This window comes from Moschus berezovskii, chromosome 6, assembly GCF_049115385.1.
Source record: "Moschus berezovskii isolate FMDL1 chromosome 6, NW_MosBer_1.0, whole genome shotgun sequence".
In the NCBI taxonomy this organism is placed as follows: Eukaryota; Metazoa; Chordata; class Mammalia; order Artiodactyla; family Moschidae; genus Moschus; species Moschus berezovskii.
The window spans coordinates 116,749,889-116,770,228 of record NC_142465.1 but is presented as its reverse complement, the minus strand read 5'-3'; the positions used below and the strand labels follow the sequence as shown (position 1 = coordinate 116,770,228).

At 51.3% G+C, this 20,340-nt stretch overlaps 1 protein-coding gene across 3 annotated transcripts; it reads right to left on the bottom strand.

The window, feature by feature from the left end:
• Window positions 1-7,995: 7,995 nt before the first annotated feature.
• Window positions 7,996-11,371, bottom strand: SMIM45 (small integral membrane protein 45). 3 transcript variants are annotated; one of them, XM_088837526.1, is made up of 3 exons: window positions 11,053-11,371; window positions 10,448-10,665; window positions 7,996-9,413 (listed from the first exon to the last, which is right to left on the bottom strand). In XM_088837526.1, the coding sequence occupies exons 1-3, from the start codon at window positions 11,303-11,305 to the stop codon at window positions 9,357-9,359; spliced, it is 528 nt and encodes a 175-aa protein (XP_088693652.1). In that variant the 5' UTR covers window positions 11,306-11,371; the 3' UTR covers window positions 7,996-9,356. The 3 variants fall into 3 exon arrangements, with proteins under 3 accessions (XP_088693652.1, XP_088693653.1, XP_088693654.1); XM_088837527.1 differs by having other exon boundaries at window positions 10,448-10,662; window positions 11,053-11,367; XM_088837528.1 differs by lacking the exon at window positions 7,996-9,413 and having other exon boundaries at window positions 9,469-10,665; window positions 11,053-11,359.
• Between the last annotated feature and the right edge of the window lie 8,969 nt (window positions 11,372-20,340).

Here is a 20,340-nt window from a genome sequence, read left to right as displayed (position 1 = left end):
CCAGAGTCCAAACATTGCAGCCAAGCCTACGCAGGGACCCTGCACATTCCCGCCTCCTGTCCTGGGCCCAGCCCAGACACACCCACTGTATCCTGACAGCAACCAGATGGTGGGAAAGGAGAGCTCCCAAGGCTCTTCAAAACCTCCCAAAGTACTTTTAAAACCTACATAACAACCTGACCTCCAAGAAGCCTCTAAGCCTCTCTAAAATCTTTGTCTCTCAGCAGCTGGGCAGCCCCTGGCAATACAGAGACTGGCACCACTCATCCAACAAGCATGGTTCCCTGCGCCGGCTCTCCACAGACATGTGCACAAAGTCACAGCACAAGACCAGGGCCACAATGGGGAAAGCTACTGGTGGGGTCAGGGAAGGCTTCCTGGAGGAGGTGGCAACTAGAGAGTGATCAGGTTCTCTCCCTGGACCAAAGCCTTACTTGAAACACAACTTTCGGCTTTTTCAGGCTCCTTTCCCACCACATAGGCACTGGTATTCTGTGCTGGGACCATGTGACACCCCTCGCAATCCTCTAAAAGGACTGGGTCCTCCCTAACCTCCACAGCTTTGCGCTTGCCAACTCCTCTTCTCTTTACAGGGAAAACTCTTATTCAGTCTTCAAAACCCACATCGGCAGTCATATCTTCCTTGATAAACCCCTTCCCTGGGATTCAGTTCTATTTTCAGTCTCTCACACGTCCTTCTCTTTCTACAATTACTGTGTTGTTATTTGTTTACATATCCATCTGCCCCTCCAGTCCGGGAGTTCCTTTGATTGGGAGATTATGTCTTCTTTGTCTTTGAATTCTTGGTGCCAGGCCTAGTGGTGGCATGGAGCAGGTACGGACATGCCTCTGCAGAGTTCAGGAGAAGAACTATATTCTGCATACCACTCATACACTGCTTTCTTGCCAGCTATCTCCTTTAACATTTGCCACAACCCAGTGAGGCAGGCAGGGCAGGAGCGACATACAAACAACCAGGGCGCTACAGGAGCCTGACATGGGCTGAGCACGATGCAGGCGCCGGCAGGGGCATTTCTCTGGGCTTCAATCATCTATGAAATCTCTGTGCCTGGTACACAGAGATGCTTGGTGAATTCAGTTGTGTGTCTGAGAACAGGAAACTTGCCCCCCAAAATGCAACTGATTTTTGTTTATTTTATTTTTGGCCACACTGGGTCTTGGTTGCTGTGCACGGACTTTCTCTAGTCACGGTGAGTGGGGGCTGCTCTTCCTTGCGGGGCAGTGGCTTCTCTTGTTGCAGAGCACAGGCTCTAGAGCACCGGCTTAGCAGTTGTGGCTTTCAGGCTTATCTGCTTCTTGGCATGTGGGATCATCCCGGACCAAGGATTGGGCCTGTGTCCCCTGCATTGGCAGGCGAATTCTTAACCACTGGACCACCAGGGAAGCCCCCCTAAAAATGCAATTTAAATGAACAGCTTTATAGGCTTTACTATTATCGGGCCCTGACATCAAGTCACTCCCTGGTAAGCCCTGGCAGATGGAAAAGTCTGCCTCCATGGACACTGGCCTGTTTCTGTGACCTCTGCCATCTGGGTCAACCTCCTAAAAATGATGCTAAAGGTGCCGTCTACTGTGTTGCTCTTACCATCCCATTTGAGACATTTCTTTTTTGTATTTAGAACCAGATAACTTGTCTTTCATTAAGGGTCGACCTCTCCCTTCTAGCACCTAATGGGAATAAAATGACCTCTTTGTGTTTCCTCTTCCCTTCTGGCTGCCGGGAAGCTCAGAGACAAGCAGCAATAATACAGCAGGAGTCAGAGTCAGAATATTTCCTTCTCACCCCCGTGTAAGTGGCTCCTTCAGCTGAAACTTCTTAGGTCCTTTATGGGAAGAGTACATATAAATAAACATCTGCATATCCATGGACTCTAGAAAAATAGTACTGATGAACCTATTTACAGAGAAGAAATGGAGATGCAGATGTAGAGAAGGGACCGGTGGACACAGCAGGGGAAGGAGAGGGTAGGACAAACAGGAAGTAGCATTGACATTTGTACATGATCATGTGTGAAACAGGTAGCTAGCAGGAAGCTGCTGTCCAACACGTGGAGCCCAGCCTGGTCTCTGTGATGACCTAGAGGGGCAGAATGATCATTGGAAGGACTGAAGCTGAAGCTCCAACACGCAAAGAGCTGACTCATTGGAAAAGACCCTGATGCTGGGAAAGATTGAGGGCAAGGGGAGAAGGGGGCGGTGGAGGATGAGATGGTTAGCTAGCATCACTGACTCAATGGACATGAATTTGAGCACACTTCGGGAGACAGTGAAGGATGGGGAAGCCTAGAGTGTTGCAGTTCATGGGGTCACAAAGAGTTGGACATAACTTAATGACTGAACAACAACAGAAAAAGGGAGTTCAGTTCAGTTCAGTCGCTCAGTCGTGTCCAACTCTCCGCGACCCCATGAATCACAGCACGCCAGGCCTCCCTGTCCATCACCAACTCCCGGAGTTCACTCAAACTCATGTCCACAGAGTCGGTGATGCCATCCAGCCATCTCATTCTCGGTCATCCCCTTCTCCTCCCGCCCCCAACCTTTCCCAGCATCAGAGTCTTTTCCAGTGAGTCAACTCGTCGCATGAGGTGGCCAAAGTATTGCAGTTTCAGCTTTAGCATCAGTCCTTCCAATGAACACCCAGGATCGATCTCCCTTAGAATGGACTGGTTGGATCTTCTTGCGGTACAAGGGACTCTTAAGAGTCTTCTCCAAAACCACAGTTCAAAAGCATCAGTTCTTCGGTGATCAGCTTTCTTCACAGTCCAACTCCCACATCCATACATGACCACGGGAAAAACCATAGCCTTGACTAGACAGACCTTGGTTGGCAAAGTAATGTCTCTGCTTTTTAATATGCTATCTAGGTTGGTCATAACTTTCCTTCCAAGGAGTAAGCGTCTTTTAATTTCATGGCTGCAATCAGCATCTGCAGTGATTTTGGAGCCCAAAAAAATAAAGTCTGACACTGTTTCCACTGTTTTTCCATCTATTTCCCATGAAGTGATGGGACCAGATGCCATGATCTTTGTTTTCTGAATGTTGAGCTTCAAGCCAACCTTTTCACTCTCCTCTTTCACTTTCATCAAGAGGCTTTTGAGTTCCTCTTCACTTTCTGCCATAAGGGTAGTGTCATCTGCATATCTGAGATTATTGATATTTCTCCCAGCAATCTTGATTCCAGCTTGTGCTTCTTCCACCCCAGCGTTCCTCATGATGTACTCTGCATAGAAGTTAAATAAGCAAGGTGACAATATACAGCCTTGACGCACTCCTTTTCCTATTTGGAACCAGTCTGTTGTTCCATGTACAGTTCTGACTGTTGCTTCCTGACCTGCATACAGGTTTCTCAAGAGGCAGGTCAGGTGGTCTGGGATTCCCATCTCTTTCAGAATTTTCTACAGTTTATTGTGATCCACACAGTCAAAGGCTTTGGCATAGTCAATGAAGCAGAAATAGATGCTCTTCTGGAACTCTCTTGCTTTCTCCATGATCCAGCGGATGTTGACAATTTGATCTCTGGTGCCTCTGCCTTTTCTAAAACCTGCTTGAACATCTGGGAGTTCACGGTTCACATATTGCTGAAGCGTGGCTTGGAGAATTTTGAGCATGACTTTACTAGCGTGTGAGATGAGTGCAATGGTGCGGTAGTTTGAGCATTCTTTGGCATTCGCTTTCTTCGGGATTGGAATGAAGACTGACCTTTTCCAGTCCTGTGGCCACTGCTGAGTTTTCCAGATTTGCTGGCATATTGAGTGCAGCACTTTCACAGCATCATCTTTCAAGGCTTGAAATAGCTCAACTGGAATTCCATCACCACCACTAGCTTTGTTCGTAGTGATGCTTTCTAAGGCCCACTTGACTTCACATTCCAAGATGTCTGGCTCTAGGTCAGTGATCACGTTATCGTGATTATCTTGGTCGTGAAGATCTTTTTTGTACAGTTCTTCTGTGTATTCTTGCCACCTCTTCTTAATATCTTCTGCTTCTGTTAGGTCCATACCATTTCTGTCCTTTATCGAGCCCATCTTTGTATGAAATGTTCCCTTGGAATCTCTAATTTTCTTGAAGAGATCTCTTGTTTTTCCTATTCTGTTGTTTTCCTCTATTTCTTTGCATTGATCACTGAGGAAGGCTTTCTTATCTCTCCTTGCTATTCTTTGGAACTCTGCATTCAGATGCTTATATCTTTCCTTTTCTCCTTTGCTTTTCGCTTCTCTTCTTTTCACAGCTATTTGTAAGACCTCCTCAGACAGCCATTTTGCTTTTTTGCATTTCTTTTCCATGGGGATGGTCTTGGTCCCTGTCTCCTGTACAATGTCACGAACCTCCGTCCAGAGTTCATCAGGCACTCTGTCTATCAGATCTAGTCCCTTAAATCTATTCCTCACTTCCACTGTATAATCATAAGGGATTTGATTGAGGTCATATCTGAATGGCCCAGTGGTTTTCCCTACTTTCTTCAATTTAAGTCTGAATTTGGCATAAGGAGTTCGTGATCTGAGCCACAGTCAGATCCTGGTCTTGTTTTTGCTGACTGTATAGAGCTTCTCCATCTTTGGCTGCAAAGAATATAATCAATCTGATTTCGGTGTTGACCATCTGGTGATGTCCATGTGTAGAGTCTTCTCTTGTGTTGTTGGAAGAGGGTGTTTACTATGACCAGTACGTTCTCTTGACAAAACTCTATTAGCTTTTGCCCTGCTTCATTCCGTGCTCCAAGGCCAAATTTGCCTGTTATTCCAGGTGTTTCTTGACTTCCTACTTTTGCATTCCAGTCCCCTATAATGAAAAGGACATCTTTTTTGGGTGTTAGTTTTAAAAGGTCTTGTAGGTCTTCATAGAACCGTTCAACTTCGGCTTCTTCAGCATTACTGGTTGGGGCATAGGCCTGGATTACTGTAATATTGAGGGAGGGATATATATAAATACACACACGTAATTATGGCTGATTCTCATTGAGGTACGGTGAAAACCCAACACAGGATAAAGCAACTGTCCTCCAATAGTAAAAAAGAAGAAAGGCTAAATAAATATTAATGTGATAAGCCCCAGGGAAAGCACTGGGAAAGGATCCAGGCTTAAGAGCAGAAGGCTTGGGTAAATCCCCTACCCTTTCAGCCTCAGTCTCCTTGGCAACCTGGGATGGTAGATTCTGCCAAGACTCATGGATACAGCCAGCCTTACTGTGAAGAAGACCCGCCACTGCTCAGGCCTCAGGTAGGGTCACAGTCAATCTCCCCGTTTCTGTACACCCATTTCACTACCGTCCCCCCGCAATCCTGCTGAGGCTGTGAGGCTCGTAACCTTGAACACATTCACATTTTAGATCCAGTATGGCCAGAATTTTTATTTTTAAAGAGGAATCAGGGGATTTTCCGGGCAGTGCAGTGGTTGGGACTCCACGCTTCCACCCACGGAAGAGGCATGGGGTCGGTCCCTGGTCAGGGAACTAATATCCTGCAAGCAGTGTGGTACAGCTTGAAAAACAAAGCGGCATCAGAAAAAGACTTTCATGAGAAATCTCCTGACTTAAAAAGGTTGCCAATTAATTTGCATTTGTTCAAACTTGGCTGAAGGCCAGATCTAGTCTGAGGCCTTCCCTGATTCAGCCAGTTAAGCCTAATAGTCCAGGAGGGACTGTCTGATGAGTCTGGACTAGGGGTGAGGGAGAAATTTTCATCATTCCTTCTGAGCCCTGACTTCCTTCCGTAACATCCCAAGAGACCTGACAGCAGGAGTCGGAGTCAGGTTCTGAGAGGACCTGAGCCAGATCATGTGGGCTAGTCCAGAGGACCCTGATCCAAGCTGGACCTTCAGAGGACCCTGCCCCAGCCTCGCGTGGTGAGTTTAAAATGGGCGTCTGACCTAGGATGAGCCATGAATCCTTCCCCTGAGATATCTGTGCTTGCAGCCAGAGAGCATGTGTGTGCGAGAAAAGTCGTTGTAGCCCGCCAGGCTCCTCTGTCCATGGGATTCTCCAGGCACGCTTACTGGAGAATATAATGGGTTGCCATTTCCTTCTCCAGGGGATCTTCCCCGATCCCGGGATCGAACCTGCATCTCTTATGTCTCCTGCTTTGGCAGGCGGGGTTCTTTACCACTAGCGCCACCTGGGAAGCCCTGCAGCCAGAGCGAGGGGAGGGTAACTCTCCAGTGCCTGGAGCTGTAAGACATAAAATTTGCCAGCCAGTTGGCTACTGCATTTTCCATGATAGGGGCAGCAGGGGTGGTTAGTGAAACTGGTATACAGAAACAGGAATAAAAAATGGTTTGAGGGGACTTCCCTGGTGGCCCAGTGATTAAGACTCCATACTTCCACTGCAGGGGGCATGGGTTCGATTCCTGGTTGGGGAACTAGGTCATGTGATGTAGCCAAAAAGAAAAAAAAGAATTGAAAGACAGTCCTAAGAGGGAATACCTGGTCTAGCTGTCCTGAGTCCCTGCCACTATCCTGTCCTACAGGGCTGGACCACCCCAGTGTCTTTGTGATAACTTTCCTCTTCTTACTGAAGTCAGTTAGTGAGTCGGGATTTTTCTGTCCCTGGCAATCATTGGTCCTAACTCATGCACATGGCTTCTGCTAGAGCACTTTCCAATTTCCTGATAAACAGAGGCAGCACCCAGCTCCTAGTCCTGGCCTCCCAGCTCCCTCCCCCATGCCTCACACCTCTACCCACTCAGCCTTGTAAAGTAAGAAGTTCATTACCTGCCCCCTCCTGCCCCCTTGAGGGGAAGAGAGCTCAGAACACATCCGGGCTGGTGCTGCCAGAGACACTGAGGCGTGTGGAACTGGCTATCGAGTGGGTGGTGTGGGTGGTGTTGGTCCCCCCCTCATTCTGGTGTTGGGTGATGGAAGACACTAGAAGGGCCCTGCCCTCCAGTGGGTCCCTACAGAACCCGCTCACCTGCTCACCTACCTCCGCCATGCTCTGCCTGCCCTGAAAGTCCATTCAGAGAGCCCCGACTCACGTACCCACCAGACTCTGAGGGTTTCTGTCCATCCTCCCCATCCCAGACTCCCAGTCTCAAACCCAGGCGCTGGTAACCCCTGGGTCATCCTGGTTCACTTCTCTCTGCCCTTGCATCCTCCTCCATGAAGCAGCAGCCTCAGTCCCTCTTGGTTTTCACCCAGCATTCCTCCCCTCCCCTCCCCTCCCCTCCCTTTCCCTTAGGTAACAGCTGCAACCTACCCCCTCAGACCAGGAGATCAGCAGAGCAACTCCAGCCCTGCCCCTGTGGTGGAAGCCAGAGCTGCCTGGTGATCAGCACCCATCCTCTGAGCTCAAGAGCCCGGGGGCTGATGGGAACTTTTTGCTTGAACAGGACGTGCGCTCCCTCCCTCCTGAGATCAAGGCGCTAGGACTGTGTGAGCCTGGGACTGTCTGGGCAACTTAGCACCTTGTAGAGAAGAAAAATCCACCTGGATGAAGCCCGCAGGGTTGAGCGAGACGGGGAGAGAGAAGGATGGCTCGATGGAGCACTGGTGACATCCTTGAGCCCCAGGGTCCAGTCAAGGCTGAGTCCAGGAGCAAACCCTTTTATTGCAACTGTTTTCAGTTTGGTGCCTTGTGGCTGCAGGAGTCTTGGGCAGTAGTATGGGAGAATCTCCGAAAGCTACAGAACGCTCTGCTGGGTCAGACGGAGGTCAGGGCGGTGAGACTCAGAAATAACAGAGCCAAGCCGGGTTGAGACAAGAGAGGTGCTCAGCACTGGTGCCTCTCTTGCCTGGCTCTAACCTGGTTCTGCAAGACAGCCCTTGCAATTCCTGGGTTCGCTCCAGGGAGGTGGGTAGCCCCACCCCTCGAGGTGAGAGAAGATAGCTTTTGTCCTGGCTGACTCCTAAGATGGGGCTTGTTCAAGAGCAAGCCTGGGCCTGGGGTAAGGAGATCCGATCCAAATCTCAGCCCCTTGCCCTGTGCCCTTGGCAAATCCCTATGAAAACGGAATGGCGAGGGTTCCCTGATGGTTCGGTGGTTAAGATTCTCCCTTCCAATGTGGGGAGCATGGGTTCAATTCCTGGTTAGGGAACTAAGATCCCTGGTTGCAGGATCCCTGATCCTGTGGGGTGTAGCCAAAAATTTAAAAGAAAAGATGGAATGCCAGCTGCCTCCATGTATTCTCCCCCTTTCAAGGAGGGAGGATTTTTTTTAATCTTTTTAGTTTATATTGGAGTATAGCCAATTAACAGAGCTCTGATAGTTTCAGGTGAACAGTGAAGGGACTCAGCCATACATATATTAATACATGCATCCATTCTCCCCCAAACTCCCCTGCCATCCAGGCTGCCGCATAACATTGAGCAGAGTTTCATGTGCTGTACAGTAGGACTTTGATTGTTATCCATTTTAAACATAGCAGTGTGTACATGTCGAACCAAAATTTCAAAGGAGGAGGACTTTTTTTTAATGGAGATACAGCTCTTCCCAGACTCCCTTGCGGCTAGGAGTAGCCATGTGACTAAGTATTGGCCGGTGAGGTGTAAAGGGAAGTAAAGGTCCAGCCAGCCACAGTGTCCCTCAAGAGGGCAGGTGACCCCTTCCACCCTCCCTCTACCCTGCTCCTCAGGATGCAGAAGACCCCCTGGGGGTAGGGGACACCAGCCAACAACATCCCTTCTGCAAGAGAGGAGCAACTCGGGTCTCTGAACACTGCATGGGCCTGGCCACCAGACCAGTCTGGACAACCTCCATAGGAAAGAACCATGAGAAAGAAAGGACATTCTATTTGGCATCAGACTGTGTTGTTTTGCATCTTTGTGCCTGAATTTATATCCTCACTTGTTCTCTACCCTCGGGGATTCCAGTTAGCATTTTTGGTTGTCCCAGGTCAGGGGAGGGCACAGGGCTACTGGTTTCTAGTGCATGGAGCCCAGAGGTGCTCACCACCCTACCACACACAGGACAACCCCCCACAGCTAAGAATGGTCTCATCCAAAAACTCACCGGTGCACCCGCTGAGAAAGTGCGCTTTCCTTACGATTCAGTTCCCACCCCCCAAATGGGGATATTGAGCGATCGCAGGTCTTTGTTTTTGTTCGTTTCTGGTTGCGCCGGGTCTGCACCGAGGGGCGCGGGCTTTCTCTAGTTGCGGCCAGTGGGGGCCACTCCTTGTTGTGGGGCTCGGGCTCCCCGCTGCGGCGGCTTCTCCGGTTTCAGGGCACAGACTCTGGGCACGCGGGCGTCGGTAGTTGCAGCATTCAGGCTCAGCAGTGTGGCGCGCAGGCTCTGGAGCGTGGGCTCAGACGTTGTGGTGCATGGACTTAGTTGCTCCGGGGCATGTGGGATCTTCCCGGACCAGGGATCGAACCCGTGTCCTCTGCATTGGCAAGAGGATTCTCATCCACTGCACCGCCAGGGAAGTCCCTGAACTATCATGCTTTTTTTCTGAGGATCCTGTGGGATGATAGACATGACCCTGTTTTTAGGAAAGGAGACAGTCCTGCTGAGATAGTCTTGGAGTCTTTATTATTGCAATAAATTAAGGTGGAAGCCCCAGAGGAGGAGAGTGAGGCAGGTGGCCAATAGGCGTCCAAAAAGAAAGGGTGGCGCTCCACAAAGGAGGGGGTCCGGGGTGGGCTCGGGGGGACAGCACAGGACCAGGAGAGGAGGCCAGCAGCCTCAGTCTTGGGAGAGGAGAGAAAGGGGAAGTCCAGCCAAGGGAGCGGGGCGGGAACTGCAGCTGGCGGCCCCATAATGCCCACGGAACTCACCGTGTCCCCCACTCCCCACCCTGCCGGGGCCCCCTCTCTCTCTCACACACGTGCTTCTCCCCCACCCCCAAGGCTGCTCACTCCTCCCAAACTTTCTCTCCCTCTATCACACACACACACACACCCCTCCTTCCTCTCTGGTCTTGCCCCTGGCACGCCCCATCACGCGCACTCATCCACGCTGAGTTTGGGTCCAGAGTGGTAGAGCTGGGCTGGCCTAAGCTGACTTCCCTCCAAAGGGGGCCCTTTCCTTGCAGCAGCCTTGAAGCCTGACCCGTGGAGCTGCAGGGTCGAGACCATCGGCTGGAGTGGGGAGCTGAGTGTCACCCAGGATCCAGAAGGGACGTGGGAGACCTGGAGACTCAGGACAGACAGAGTGCCTGGCTCTGGGTGGAGGGCCAAGAGTGCCGGGCAGCACAAAGGCACTGGGGGGAGCAGGACAGTGTCCCTGGAGCTGGGGAGGGCAGGCGTAGGGTGAGCCGGCTTGACCTGGAGAGCAAGCCCGGGGCCATCAGCAGCAGCGACATCTCATGGCACCCCAGGTGCCCCATCCCTGCACAGCCGGGGTCCTCCCGGAGCACCTCCTCCTGGGAGGAGCCAGGCTGCAGAGAGATCGCCAGGAGGACCGGCAGTGGCCTCCCTCTGCCCCAGGGTCTCCAGGCTGGGCGGCACGGGAGAGGGCACCCCCCACCGCCACCAGCAGAGGTCAGCTCAGACCTCGGGGCCCCCGAAGGCCAGGTTGTCGCGGACCATCAGCGTCTTGCGGAAGTCGCGGTCCACCAGGGGGCGCTGCATGCGCCACTTGTGCGCCTCCTGCAAGCCGGGCTCGAAGTAGTAGATGCAGGCGCCGAAGCCCACCAGGATGAGCACAGAGATGAACAGGTAAACAGGCACGAACCAGTCCAGGAAGTGCGGCATCGCGGCGGCCTTGGCTGCTGAGACACGGTCGGTGAGAACCAGCAGAGGGGCGGCTTGTCCAGCCACCCACCCTCCCAGAGAGGGCACCCGCGGTCTCCACGGAGCCCGGCGGCCAGAGCATCACCTCGCAGGTGGGCAGACCGACACCCGGAGAGTGGAGGGCAGTGACTCAGCACCCTGGCCCCTGAGCAAGCACACAGCTGCCCCACCCAGGGGCCCACCCAGCGCCTACTCACCCCTCTACAAGGAAGCCTATAGCGGAGGGCCCACCATGGCTCAGTCCCTCAACAGAATGTGTGGCCTCAGGCCAGTTGCCTAACCACTCCAGGCCTCAGCACTGTCCCCGGCAGAAGGGGGGGACAACTAACTACCAGTGACTTGAGGGGAAGAGGTGAGGTGACTACCTCTCAGAGCTCTCAGCAAAGGACAACTCGGGTGGTCCTCCTCCGAGCCCCCTCTTTCGGCTCTGACTGGGCGTCTGCAGAGGCTGCCACTTGCCAGCCCCCTCACAGATGAGTGGGTCCCCAGCCACCCGCACATCCTGGCCAGGTGTCGCTTGGTGAAAGTGTGGTGAACAGCCACCCATCCCCAGGGGACCTGGTTGATATCAACAAGGTCTGCACAGACTCCCGAATTCAGGCCCATGCCCCACATCATAATTATAAGAGCGTGGACACAGGCAGCAACCCCCAAAGACAGGCCTTGATTTCCACATCCATAAAAATGGGAAATTATAGGGTTGTTGTGACTGTTAAAAGAGATAATTTATATAAAATGCTCAGAACCAGTGCCTGATGCTTACTGAGTGCTACATAGTACTTTGTTCTTATTCTCTGAGCCTCAGTTTTCTTATCTGTAAAATGGGCATAGAAATAGGACCCACTTCTTAAGGTCTCTGTGAAGTTTAACAAGACGGTGCCTGAAGTGCCTTTAGCATCATGCTGCCTGGTGCAGAATCAGCACTCGATGAATACCAGCTGATGTTATTTCCAGGGCACCAGAGGTGGGGAGAGCAGGAAATGGAAGCTGGCAGGTTTAAGGAGATTCACAAGTGTTACAAGTATCCACCTCCTTAGAGTGGCCCACCCCTGCTCTCTGCCAACCTTGCCAGCCTCATCTCCTGCACGCCACGCCATCAGAGGGAACCAGCTGTCAGTCACCTGCGTGTGCCTGCATGTTAGAGTCTCCACCTCTGCATGTGCTTTCATTTTCCTGGAATGTCCTTTGCGTTCATGTTCATCTGGCAAACTCCTATATATACTTCAAAAGCCACACCACAGATTATCTCCTTCAGACATGGGACACATCAGGACCCATTTAATCCACCCTCAAATGGCTCCTGAGGTATAAAAAAGGGGTAGGGTGAGGAGCCCCACCTCTGCCCGCCAGGCAGGGAGACCACGGTCAGAATGGAGTCCCGGACCTTACAACAGGTCTCTGGGTTAAGTATCATTGTCCACATTTTACAGACGAAGAAACTGAGGCTTGGAGAAGCTTGCTAACTTGCCCTGAGTTACCCAGCTGAGAAGTGATAGAGTTGGACTCCAGTCCCCCGGCGATGTCCTGAGGTTTGATGGGGAAAGACTCCTGAACTGAACGAAATGAGCAAAGGCCCACCTTGTCTTCTAGAGAGGCAAGAACGACCTCCAGGGCTGGCTGAGGAGAAGCCCCAGGTTCTCAGACCTCGGGCTCCAGATGCCCACCCTCTTGTCCCTCCACTGCCGGTGGGTCTCCGAGGAGGGCTGTGACCCCAGGGGAGGGAGAGTTGCTGCTCCCCAATCCTTCATCCACCCAGAAGCCCTCCCATGCCCTCCGGGGCCCCCAGTGGCTGCTCTGAACCACAGTGGCTCAAGGTGCCCTATTCTCTTCACCGAGGAATAAAATGAAGAGTGTGCTAACGGCCCAGCATCGGGGCTAAAGCCTGTCCTCCTAACCATCTGCCTTTCTGGAGAGCCAAAGAGAGGGTTCTGAATTGCTTGGTATGGCCTGGGTTTGGGGGAGGTGGAGAACGGGACCTACGAGAAGGAAGGCTGCCCCAAGCTAGCCTGACTGAGACCGAGAGGTTCATGCCCCCTCCCCTGGCCCACCCAGGACCCCAGGCTCCTTTGAGCTTAAACACGAGGATGGGGGACGGACCGAGCAGGAGCTGTCTCAGCCGTGGTGCTGTGGGCCCGTGAGCAGTGGTCTGGGTCTCCTACACTCTCCAGCTCTGCGAAGAAAACCCCAGGCATTCTGGGGCAACTGAGGACCTCAGACCTTCTCCTGGTTTCTCAGAGGACTGGCTCAGCTGAAGCAAAACCTCCACTGGCCTTCTGTGTGACCTTGGGTCTCTCCTCACCCTCTCTGAACTTCAGTGTGTCCTTGCACAATGACGAGGTAGGGATGGGGGTTATCAGATGACCTAAAGGAATTTTCTAGCCCTCATTCCAGTGAAAGTCCCATCCAGGACAGTGCAAGGGTTACAGACCTCCTTTCCCTGCCTCTCAAGCTGCTCGTACCTCTCAACCTGGCAGCCCAACCCCCGCGCCCGAAGACCCACCTCAAGCCCTGCAGAAGCCTGTTCCGGGGTCTCTGGGCTGAGCGCACCGGCTCAGCCCAAGCAGCTCAGTGTCGGCCTGTGGACTCAGTCGCAGCTGCTGTCCCCGGAGATGCTGCCATCTGCAGCCGCCCTGGGTGCGGGAAGCAGAGAAGGGGTGAGGCCAACACCCCCCACGGGAGACAGTTTCTCGGGCCCAGGGGCTCTGCCTGGGCCGGGGGCGGTCCTGGGCTGGGCAGCCTGTACCTCTCCCCGCCCATCGGAGACTCTTCCCTCTGCCCCCCACACTCAGGATAGCAGGAGGCGGGACCCGCCTCGGCCAATCAGCAGCCCGGCAGAGCAAGGGCTTTATCCTCCGTTGCCCTGGCAACCAGCCTTCTCTTCTGGATCCCCCGCATTGTGCATGTGGTACAGAGATGACAGGCAGGGCAGGGTAAATTTGGGACGGATGGAGGTCACCCAGCAGGCTGCTGGACCCCAAGAGGAAGCCGCCCTGGCCAAGATAACTGGGACGATTTGGAGGCTTGTCGTCTGACGGTACGGGGAGACTGGGGTCCCTGGCATGGGGGCGGAACACCAAAGCAATAGCAAATAGAGCCAATGAGGGTCATGTGCTAAAGAGGGAAGAGCCAAGACTGAGAGTCTGGACACACTGGTCCAATGTAGTGTTTATCGTATGCCAGGCACTGCTTCAGTGCTTTGTTTATCTTAACTCATTTATTGGTCCTCCAAGGTCACGTGGCAAGAAAGTCTCAGTGCCAGGGTCAGAGACCTAGCCTGGGCTGCAGGCTCCCTCGCAGGGGCTGGGTTCTTCCTCACCAGCCCCAGAGCCCCCCGGGCAGGGGTGCAGCCTAAGGTGGCCGTGGGTTTCAGGCACCGAGCCCTCCCTGGCCATGCCAGGCCTTGCCCCCACATCACTTCATTTGCTCCTCCAGCTGGGTGGGTGTCGAAGCCCATTTGGGGGATGACGCAGCTTCAGCTCAGAGAGGTGCAGCGGCTTACCCTTTCCTTCTCCAAGCTCATTCGGCTTCTCAGTGACAAAGCCAGAGGGGCCGGGGGTGGGAGGGGGTCCCATGCCCAAGCTTGGGTCCTCCCTCCTGTGCTATAGACAGAATATGTGAAGAGTTTCACATGCCTGGTGAGCATTCCGTGAAACAGCAGTGGTTACTGTCTCAGGAGGAGAGAGCAGGCCCGGAGGCCCACCGGGTGGGGAAGAGGCTCCGAGGAACTGTCTCCCTAGGGAGTCCATTCCCAGAAGCTGAGGACGGCAGGCGGGAATGGCCATGGGTAAAGTGGCTTTGGGTCTCTGGGTCCCCCACCCCATTCCACACACAGCCTGCCAGCTCTGAGACCACCTGGGAGTCCTGCAAGGGTCCTCTCCCTTATATCCAAGGGGAATGAGTTTTAGTTTCCAGAGGGATTTTTTCTTTTAATAATGTTGACATCTTTTTGGACTTCCCTGATAGCTCAGTTAGTAAAGAATCCGCCCACAGTGCAGGAAACCTGGGTTCAATTCCTGGGTTGGGAAGATCCCCTGGAGAAGGGAAAGGTACCCACTCCAGTATTCTGGCCTGGAGAATTCCATGGACTGTATAGTCCATGGGGTCGCAAAGAGTCAGACACGACTGAGTGACTTTCACATCTTTTCAAAGAATTTTTAAATTAATTTTTAATGTTTATTATTATGATTTTGGCTCTGCTTGGTCTTTGTTTCAGCAAGCAGGAGCTACTGTTCCTTGCTGTGCAGGCTTCTCATTGCGGTGGCATCTCTTGGTGAAGAGCACAGGCTCTAGGCACACAGGCTTCAGTACTTGAAGCACACAGGCTTAATTACTCCACAGCATGTGGAATCTTCCTGGACCAGGGTCAAACCCATGTCCCCTGCATTGGCTGGCAGATTCTTATCCACTGTACCACCAAGGAAGTCCTCCAGAGGGGTTTTATTAAGATATAAGGTGTGAAAGTGTTAGTTGCTCAGTCGTATCTGACTCTTTGTGACCCAATGGACTGTAGCCCACCAGGCAACCTCTGTCCATGGGATTCTCCAGACGACAATACTGGAATGGGTTGCTGTTTCCTTCTCCAGGTGATCTTCCAGGCCCAGAGATCGAACCCGGGTCTCCTACATTGCAGACAGATTCTTTACCATCTGAGTCACCAGGGAAGCCCAACTGAAGCCTGTAAAATATAAACCTTAGTGATGAATTTTTACCTATGTATACACTTCTGCAAGCAGCACCCAGATCGTGTCTAGGGTGTTTTCATCATCCCAGACAGTTCCTTCCTGCCTCTTGCCAGTCAACACCACCTTCCCAGAGGCACTCAGTGATCTGATTTCTGTCACCATAGATCAGTTTTTCCTGGGCTTGCACTTCACATAAATGGGATCTCACAGTCCATGCTCTTTTGTGTCTGACTTCTGTTGCTCAGCACAATGCTCACTCCACTGATGATGCTGCCTGTACCAGCGCCCCACAGCTTGTTTATCTGTTTACCACAGAAGGACGTTTGGGGCATTTCCAATGTTGGACTCTGGTAAGCACAGCTGCCGGAGTGCTGTTCAACATTTCAGAGTGGGAGGGCAGAGAGGAGGTGGTGGAGGATGACAAAGGGGCACAGAGAAACTTTGGAGGTAATGGATATGCTCATAAAATGATTGGGATGGTGCCTTCCTGGGTGTATCTTTATGTCAAAACTTATCAAATCATGCACATTAAATATGTGTAGCTTATTACATGTCGATGACACCTTAATAAATCTGTTTTTTTAAAGTGATCCATGGCCCTTGGATATTGTTTTAGTCACGTGATTCTTTATTCACTCTAAGGTTTTTTTATAATTTTTATTTATCCATTTATTTTTGGCAGTGCTGGGTCTTGGTGGCTGCGCCAGCTTACGCTCTAGTTGCGGTGCGCAAACTTCTTATTGGGGTGGTTTCTCTTGTTGCGGAGCACCGGCTGTCAGACACAAACTTCAGTAGTTGTGGTACACAGGCTTAGTTGCTTAGCAGCATGCAGGATCTTCTCGGATCAGGGATCAAACCCTTGTCCACCGCATTGGCAGGCAGATTCTTTACCACTGAGTCACCAGGGAAGTCCCACACAAAAGTTGGTGGGAAGCTCAATATGCAATAAAGCCAGAGCTGCTTCTGTTTAATGGTGGCCCTCACAGTGCCCGCCCACCGAGGCAGCATCTCCCTAGGGTTCCACAAAAGTCAGTTCAAAACACAATGGCCCAGAGGGTCTCTGATGGCCCTTCCAGTTCTGGGTTCTGATGATATTAATACAAGAACTTCTAGGCCTGGATCTGGGTTACCTGCCAATCTCTACCCTTCATCACAGGATGGATCTCACACACCACTGTTTTCTATTGCACTACCTGGGGGACAAGCATCAGCTTGCCTTGATGCCTCAGCCAACAGTCAGTAAAGTGTAACGGGGCTCTCCCCAGGGAGCGTTCATGCACCTTCATCTGGGCTCCAGCTGTTGCCAGGGTGACTCTCACCCACTGTGCTGCCTTTCATTGCTGTTGTCTGCCCGTCCACCCTGAAAACTCCAGAGAGCAGGAAGGACACCTCTGTGCCCAGGTCAGCCCAGCACCAGGCCCAGCCCAGGCAGGCACTCTGCACAGGTGGGACTGAATGGGTCTCAGCTCAGCCCCTCCTGGAACATGATGAGCAGGGTCCAAAGTCTTTCCTTGACTCTCTAAGGGCCTCATTCGACAAATATTTATTGAGCAACTACTCTGTAGTTTCAGGTACTTCTTATTTATTTTTAAAAGTTTTTATTATATGAATAAGAAAGGCTTTCCTTTTAAAAATATTTATTTATTGATCTTGGCTGCAGCAGGCCTTAGTTGTGGCACACAGGATTTTCAGTTTTCATTGTGGAGTGCAGGATCATTAGTTTCAGCATGTGGGATCTAGTTCCCTGACCAAGGATTCAACTTGGGCCCCCTGCATTGGGAACATAGACTCTTAGCCACTGGACCACCAGGGAAGTCCCTACCAAGCACTTTCTAAAGTGCTGGATGTACAAACTGACAAAATCCTTGTCTTTTGTATTTTATACTTTAGTTGGAGAGAGAATGAGCCAGTAACTATATAACTGTTAGGAGAAGCAGTTTGCCATGGGCTTTGAGTCCCTGCAAGTTCTTGCTGGGCAAGTCAAGAGAGCAAGGCCCTGAAAGCTGCCTACCCAGGCCATTTCTCAGGGCTGTGTTTATAACAAGCAATGTTGAGGGATGAGGTAACATCTCCTCCTGGAAAAAGAACAAGCATGCTTATCACTCACTATAAAAGCAGGATTAACTTCTGTGTTCCTCTCCCATAATGCCATGCACAAGGTATACAGACAAACACAGTGCATCCTTTGCAGGGCTTGGGGGATGTGGGGGAAAATGACACAAAAATAAAGCATCAGCGACTGCTTTTACCATGAGTAATAATAATGTCCTTTGTCCCTGACCCAGGAGTTCCATGTCTCCTGCAGCATCCATGAAAAGACTTTCGCTAAACTGTAATAAATAGAAACAGTTTATTAGTTTGCAAAATCTCAGGTGCTGTACATTTGTAAGCAATATGTGAAGTGCTTTTGAGAAAACTGAGCAGAAAAGAGGAGAGAGGAATTATGGGAGGGCTTGCTATATATATATATGTTTTTTTCTGAGCTGAACAGCACCTGGGATCTTAGTTACCCAAGCAGGGATGGAAGCCAGGACCCCTGCATTGGAAGCTCAGAGTCTTAACCACTGGACCACCATGGAAATCCCAGGGCTTGCTACTTTATTTTATTTTTATTTTCTACTTATTTGTGTCGGGTCTCTGTTGCGGAACACAGGATCGTCATTGAGGCACGCAGAATCTTCAGTCTCGGAATGCAGGCTCTAGTTCCCTGACAAGAGATCAAACCCAGGCCCCCTGCTTTGGGAGCCCAGTCTTCACCACTGGACCACCAGGGAAGTCCCATGCTCGCTATTTTAGATGAGGTCATTCAGAAAGCCTCTTCTGATCAAGTGACATTGATGCAGATACATGAATAAAGTGAGGAAACAAGCCAAGTGACTGTTTGGAAGTGCATTTCAGCCAGAACTACAGGGGCAAAGGTCCTGGTGAATGAAGTGAAAGTCACTCAGTCCTGTCTAACTCTTCGCGACCCCATAAACTATACAGTCCATGGAATTCCCTAGGCTAGAATACTGGAGTGGGTAGCCTTTCCCTTCTCCAGGGGATCTTCCCAACCCAAGGATAGAACCCAGGTCTTCCGCATTGCAGGTAGATTTTTTACTAGTTGAGCCACCAGGGAAGCCCCCGGGAGCAGGTGTTAAAGAGAGAAAGGCAGAAGATGAGGCTGGGGAGTCCGTCAAGGGCCAGAACACACAGAGCCTCAAAGGTCATGTAAGGCGTTTGCAACGTACTCTGAGTGAGAGGGGGACTACCAGTGGGTTTTGACCAGAGAAGTGGCCTGCTCTGATTTCTCTTTCAAAAGGAAGACTCTGATTGCTGTATGAGAATAGCCAGTAGCCCTGGAGATCAGTGTGGACACAGGAAGCCTGTGAGAAGTCTATTACAGTAGACCCAATGAGAGATGCCAGCATCTTCTCCTGATTGGGGGGTGGAAGTGGTGAGAAATAGTCAGCTTCTGGATGCATTTTAAGAACAGAACCAGAAATTGGCTGTGAGGTGCAGAGAAAAGGAGCCAAGAATGACCCAAGATTTTGTTCTGAGCAGCTGCAAGGAATGAGTCCACTGAGCTGGAGGAGACAAATTTAACGTATTAAAAAGCAGAGCCAGCACTTGTCAGGAAAGGTCCACATAGTCAAAGTTATGGTTTTTCCGATAGTCATGTATGGATCTGAGAGTTGGAACCATAAAAAAGGCTGAGTGCCAAAGAATCAATGCTTTCTAACTGTGGTGTTGGAGAAGATTCTTGAGAGTCCCTCGGACTGCAAGGAGATCAAACCTGTCAATCCTAAAGGAAATCAACCATGAATATTCATTGGAAAGACTGAAGTTGAAGCTGAAGCTCCAATACTTTGGCCACCTGATGTGAAGAGCTGCCTCATAGGAAAAGACCCTGAGGCTGGGAAAGATTGAAGGTGGGAGGAAAAGGGGACAACAGAGGATGAGATGGTTGGATGGTATCACCAACTCAATGGACATGAGTTTGAGCAAGCTCCAAGAGACTGTGAAGGACAGGGAAGCCTGGCATGCTGCAGTCCATGGGGTCACAAAGAGTTAAAAATGACTTAGCGACTGAACAGTCCTGAATATTTATTGGAAGGACTGATGCTGAAGCTGAAACTCCAATACTTTGGCCATCTGATGTGAAGAGCTGACTCATTTGAAAAGACCCTGATGCTGGGAAAGACTAAGGGCAGGAGGAGAAGGGGACGACAGAGGATAAGATGGTTGGATGGCATCACACAACGGATATGAGTTTGAGTGAACTCCGGGAGTTAGTGATGGACAGGGAGGCCTGGTGTGCTGCAGTCTATGGGGTCTCAAAGAGTTGGACACTGACTGAGCGACTGAACAAGAGCACCTGGAATGATCATAAGTGAGGGAAAAATGAGTAAACAAATCACTGAATACCGTCTTTCTCCCAGGAGTGAAATAAAAGTCCTGTCTCGCAGGCAGCACCTTTGGTGCCTAGGGCCAGCCGTGGAAAACTTCCCCTTAGAAAGGATCTACTGTCTAGCACATGTCAGTCAGTTCAGTCGCTCAGTCGTGTCCGACTCTCCGCGACCCCATGAATCACAGCACGCCAGGCCTCCCGGTCCATCACCAACTCCCGGAGTTCACTCAAACTCATGTCCACAGAGTCGGTGATGCCATCCAGCCATCTCATTCTCTGTCGTCCCCTTCTCCTCCCGCCCCCAACCTTTCCCAGCATCAGAGTCTTTTCCAGCACACGTAACTCCACTCAAAGTTATATGGCAGCCTGGAGGGGAGGAGGCGGGGGGGTGGAATGGATATGTGTGTTTGTATGGCTGAGTCCCTTCGCTGTTCACCTGAAACTATCACAACATGGTTTGTTAATCGGCTATCCCCCAATAAAAGATAAATTTTTAAAAAAGAAAAGGAAAAGCGTAGTGTCTCCTTTAAGAAGGTCCTGCCCGGCCCCGCCCCTACGTGAAGCCCCGCCCAGACAGTGTC

Bases quoted from the DNA above. Each gene is read 5' to 3' on its own strand.
- SMIM45 (XM_088837526.1), bottom strand. From the start codon at position 11,305: ATGATGTGGGGCATGGGCCTGAATTCGGGAGTCTGTGCAGACCTTGTT. The intron at 10,666-11,052 runs GTAGTCACCTCA...ACCGTGTCTCAG, and splicing joins TTTGCTGAGAGCTCTGAGAG to CAGCCAAGGCCGCCGCGATG. The intron at 9,414-10,447 runs GTCTGAGCTGAC...ATCATCCCACAG, and splicing joins TGGCCTTCGGGGGCCCCGAG to GATCCTCAGAAAAAAAGCAT.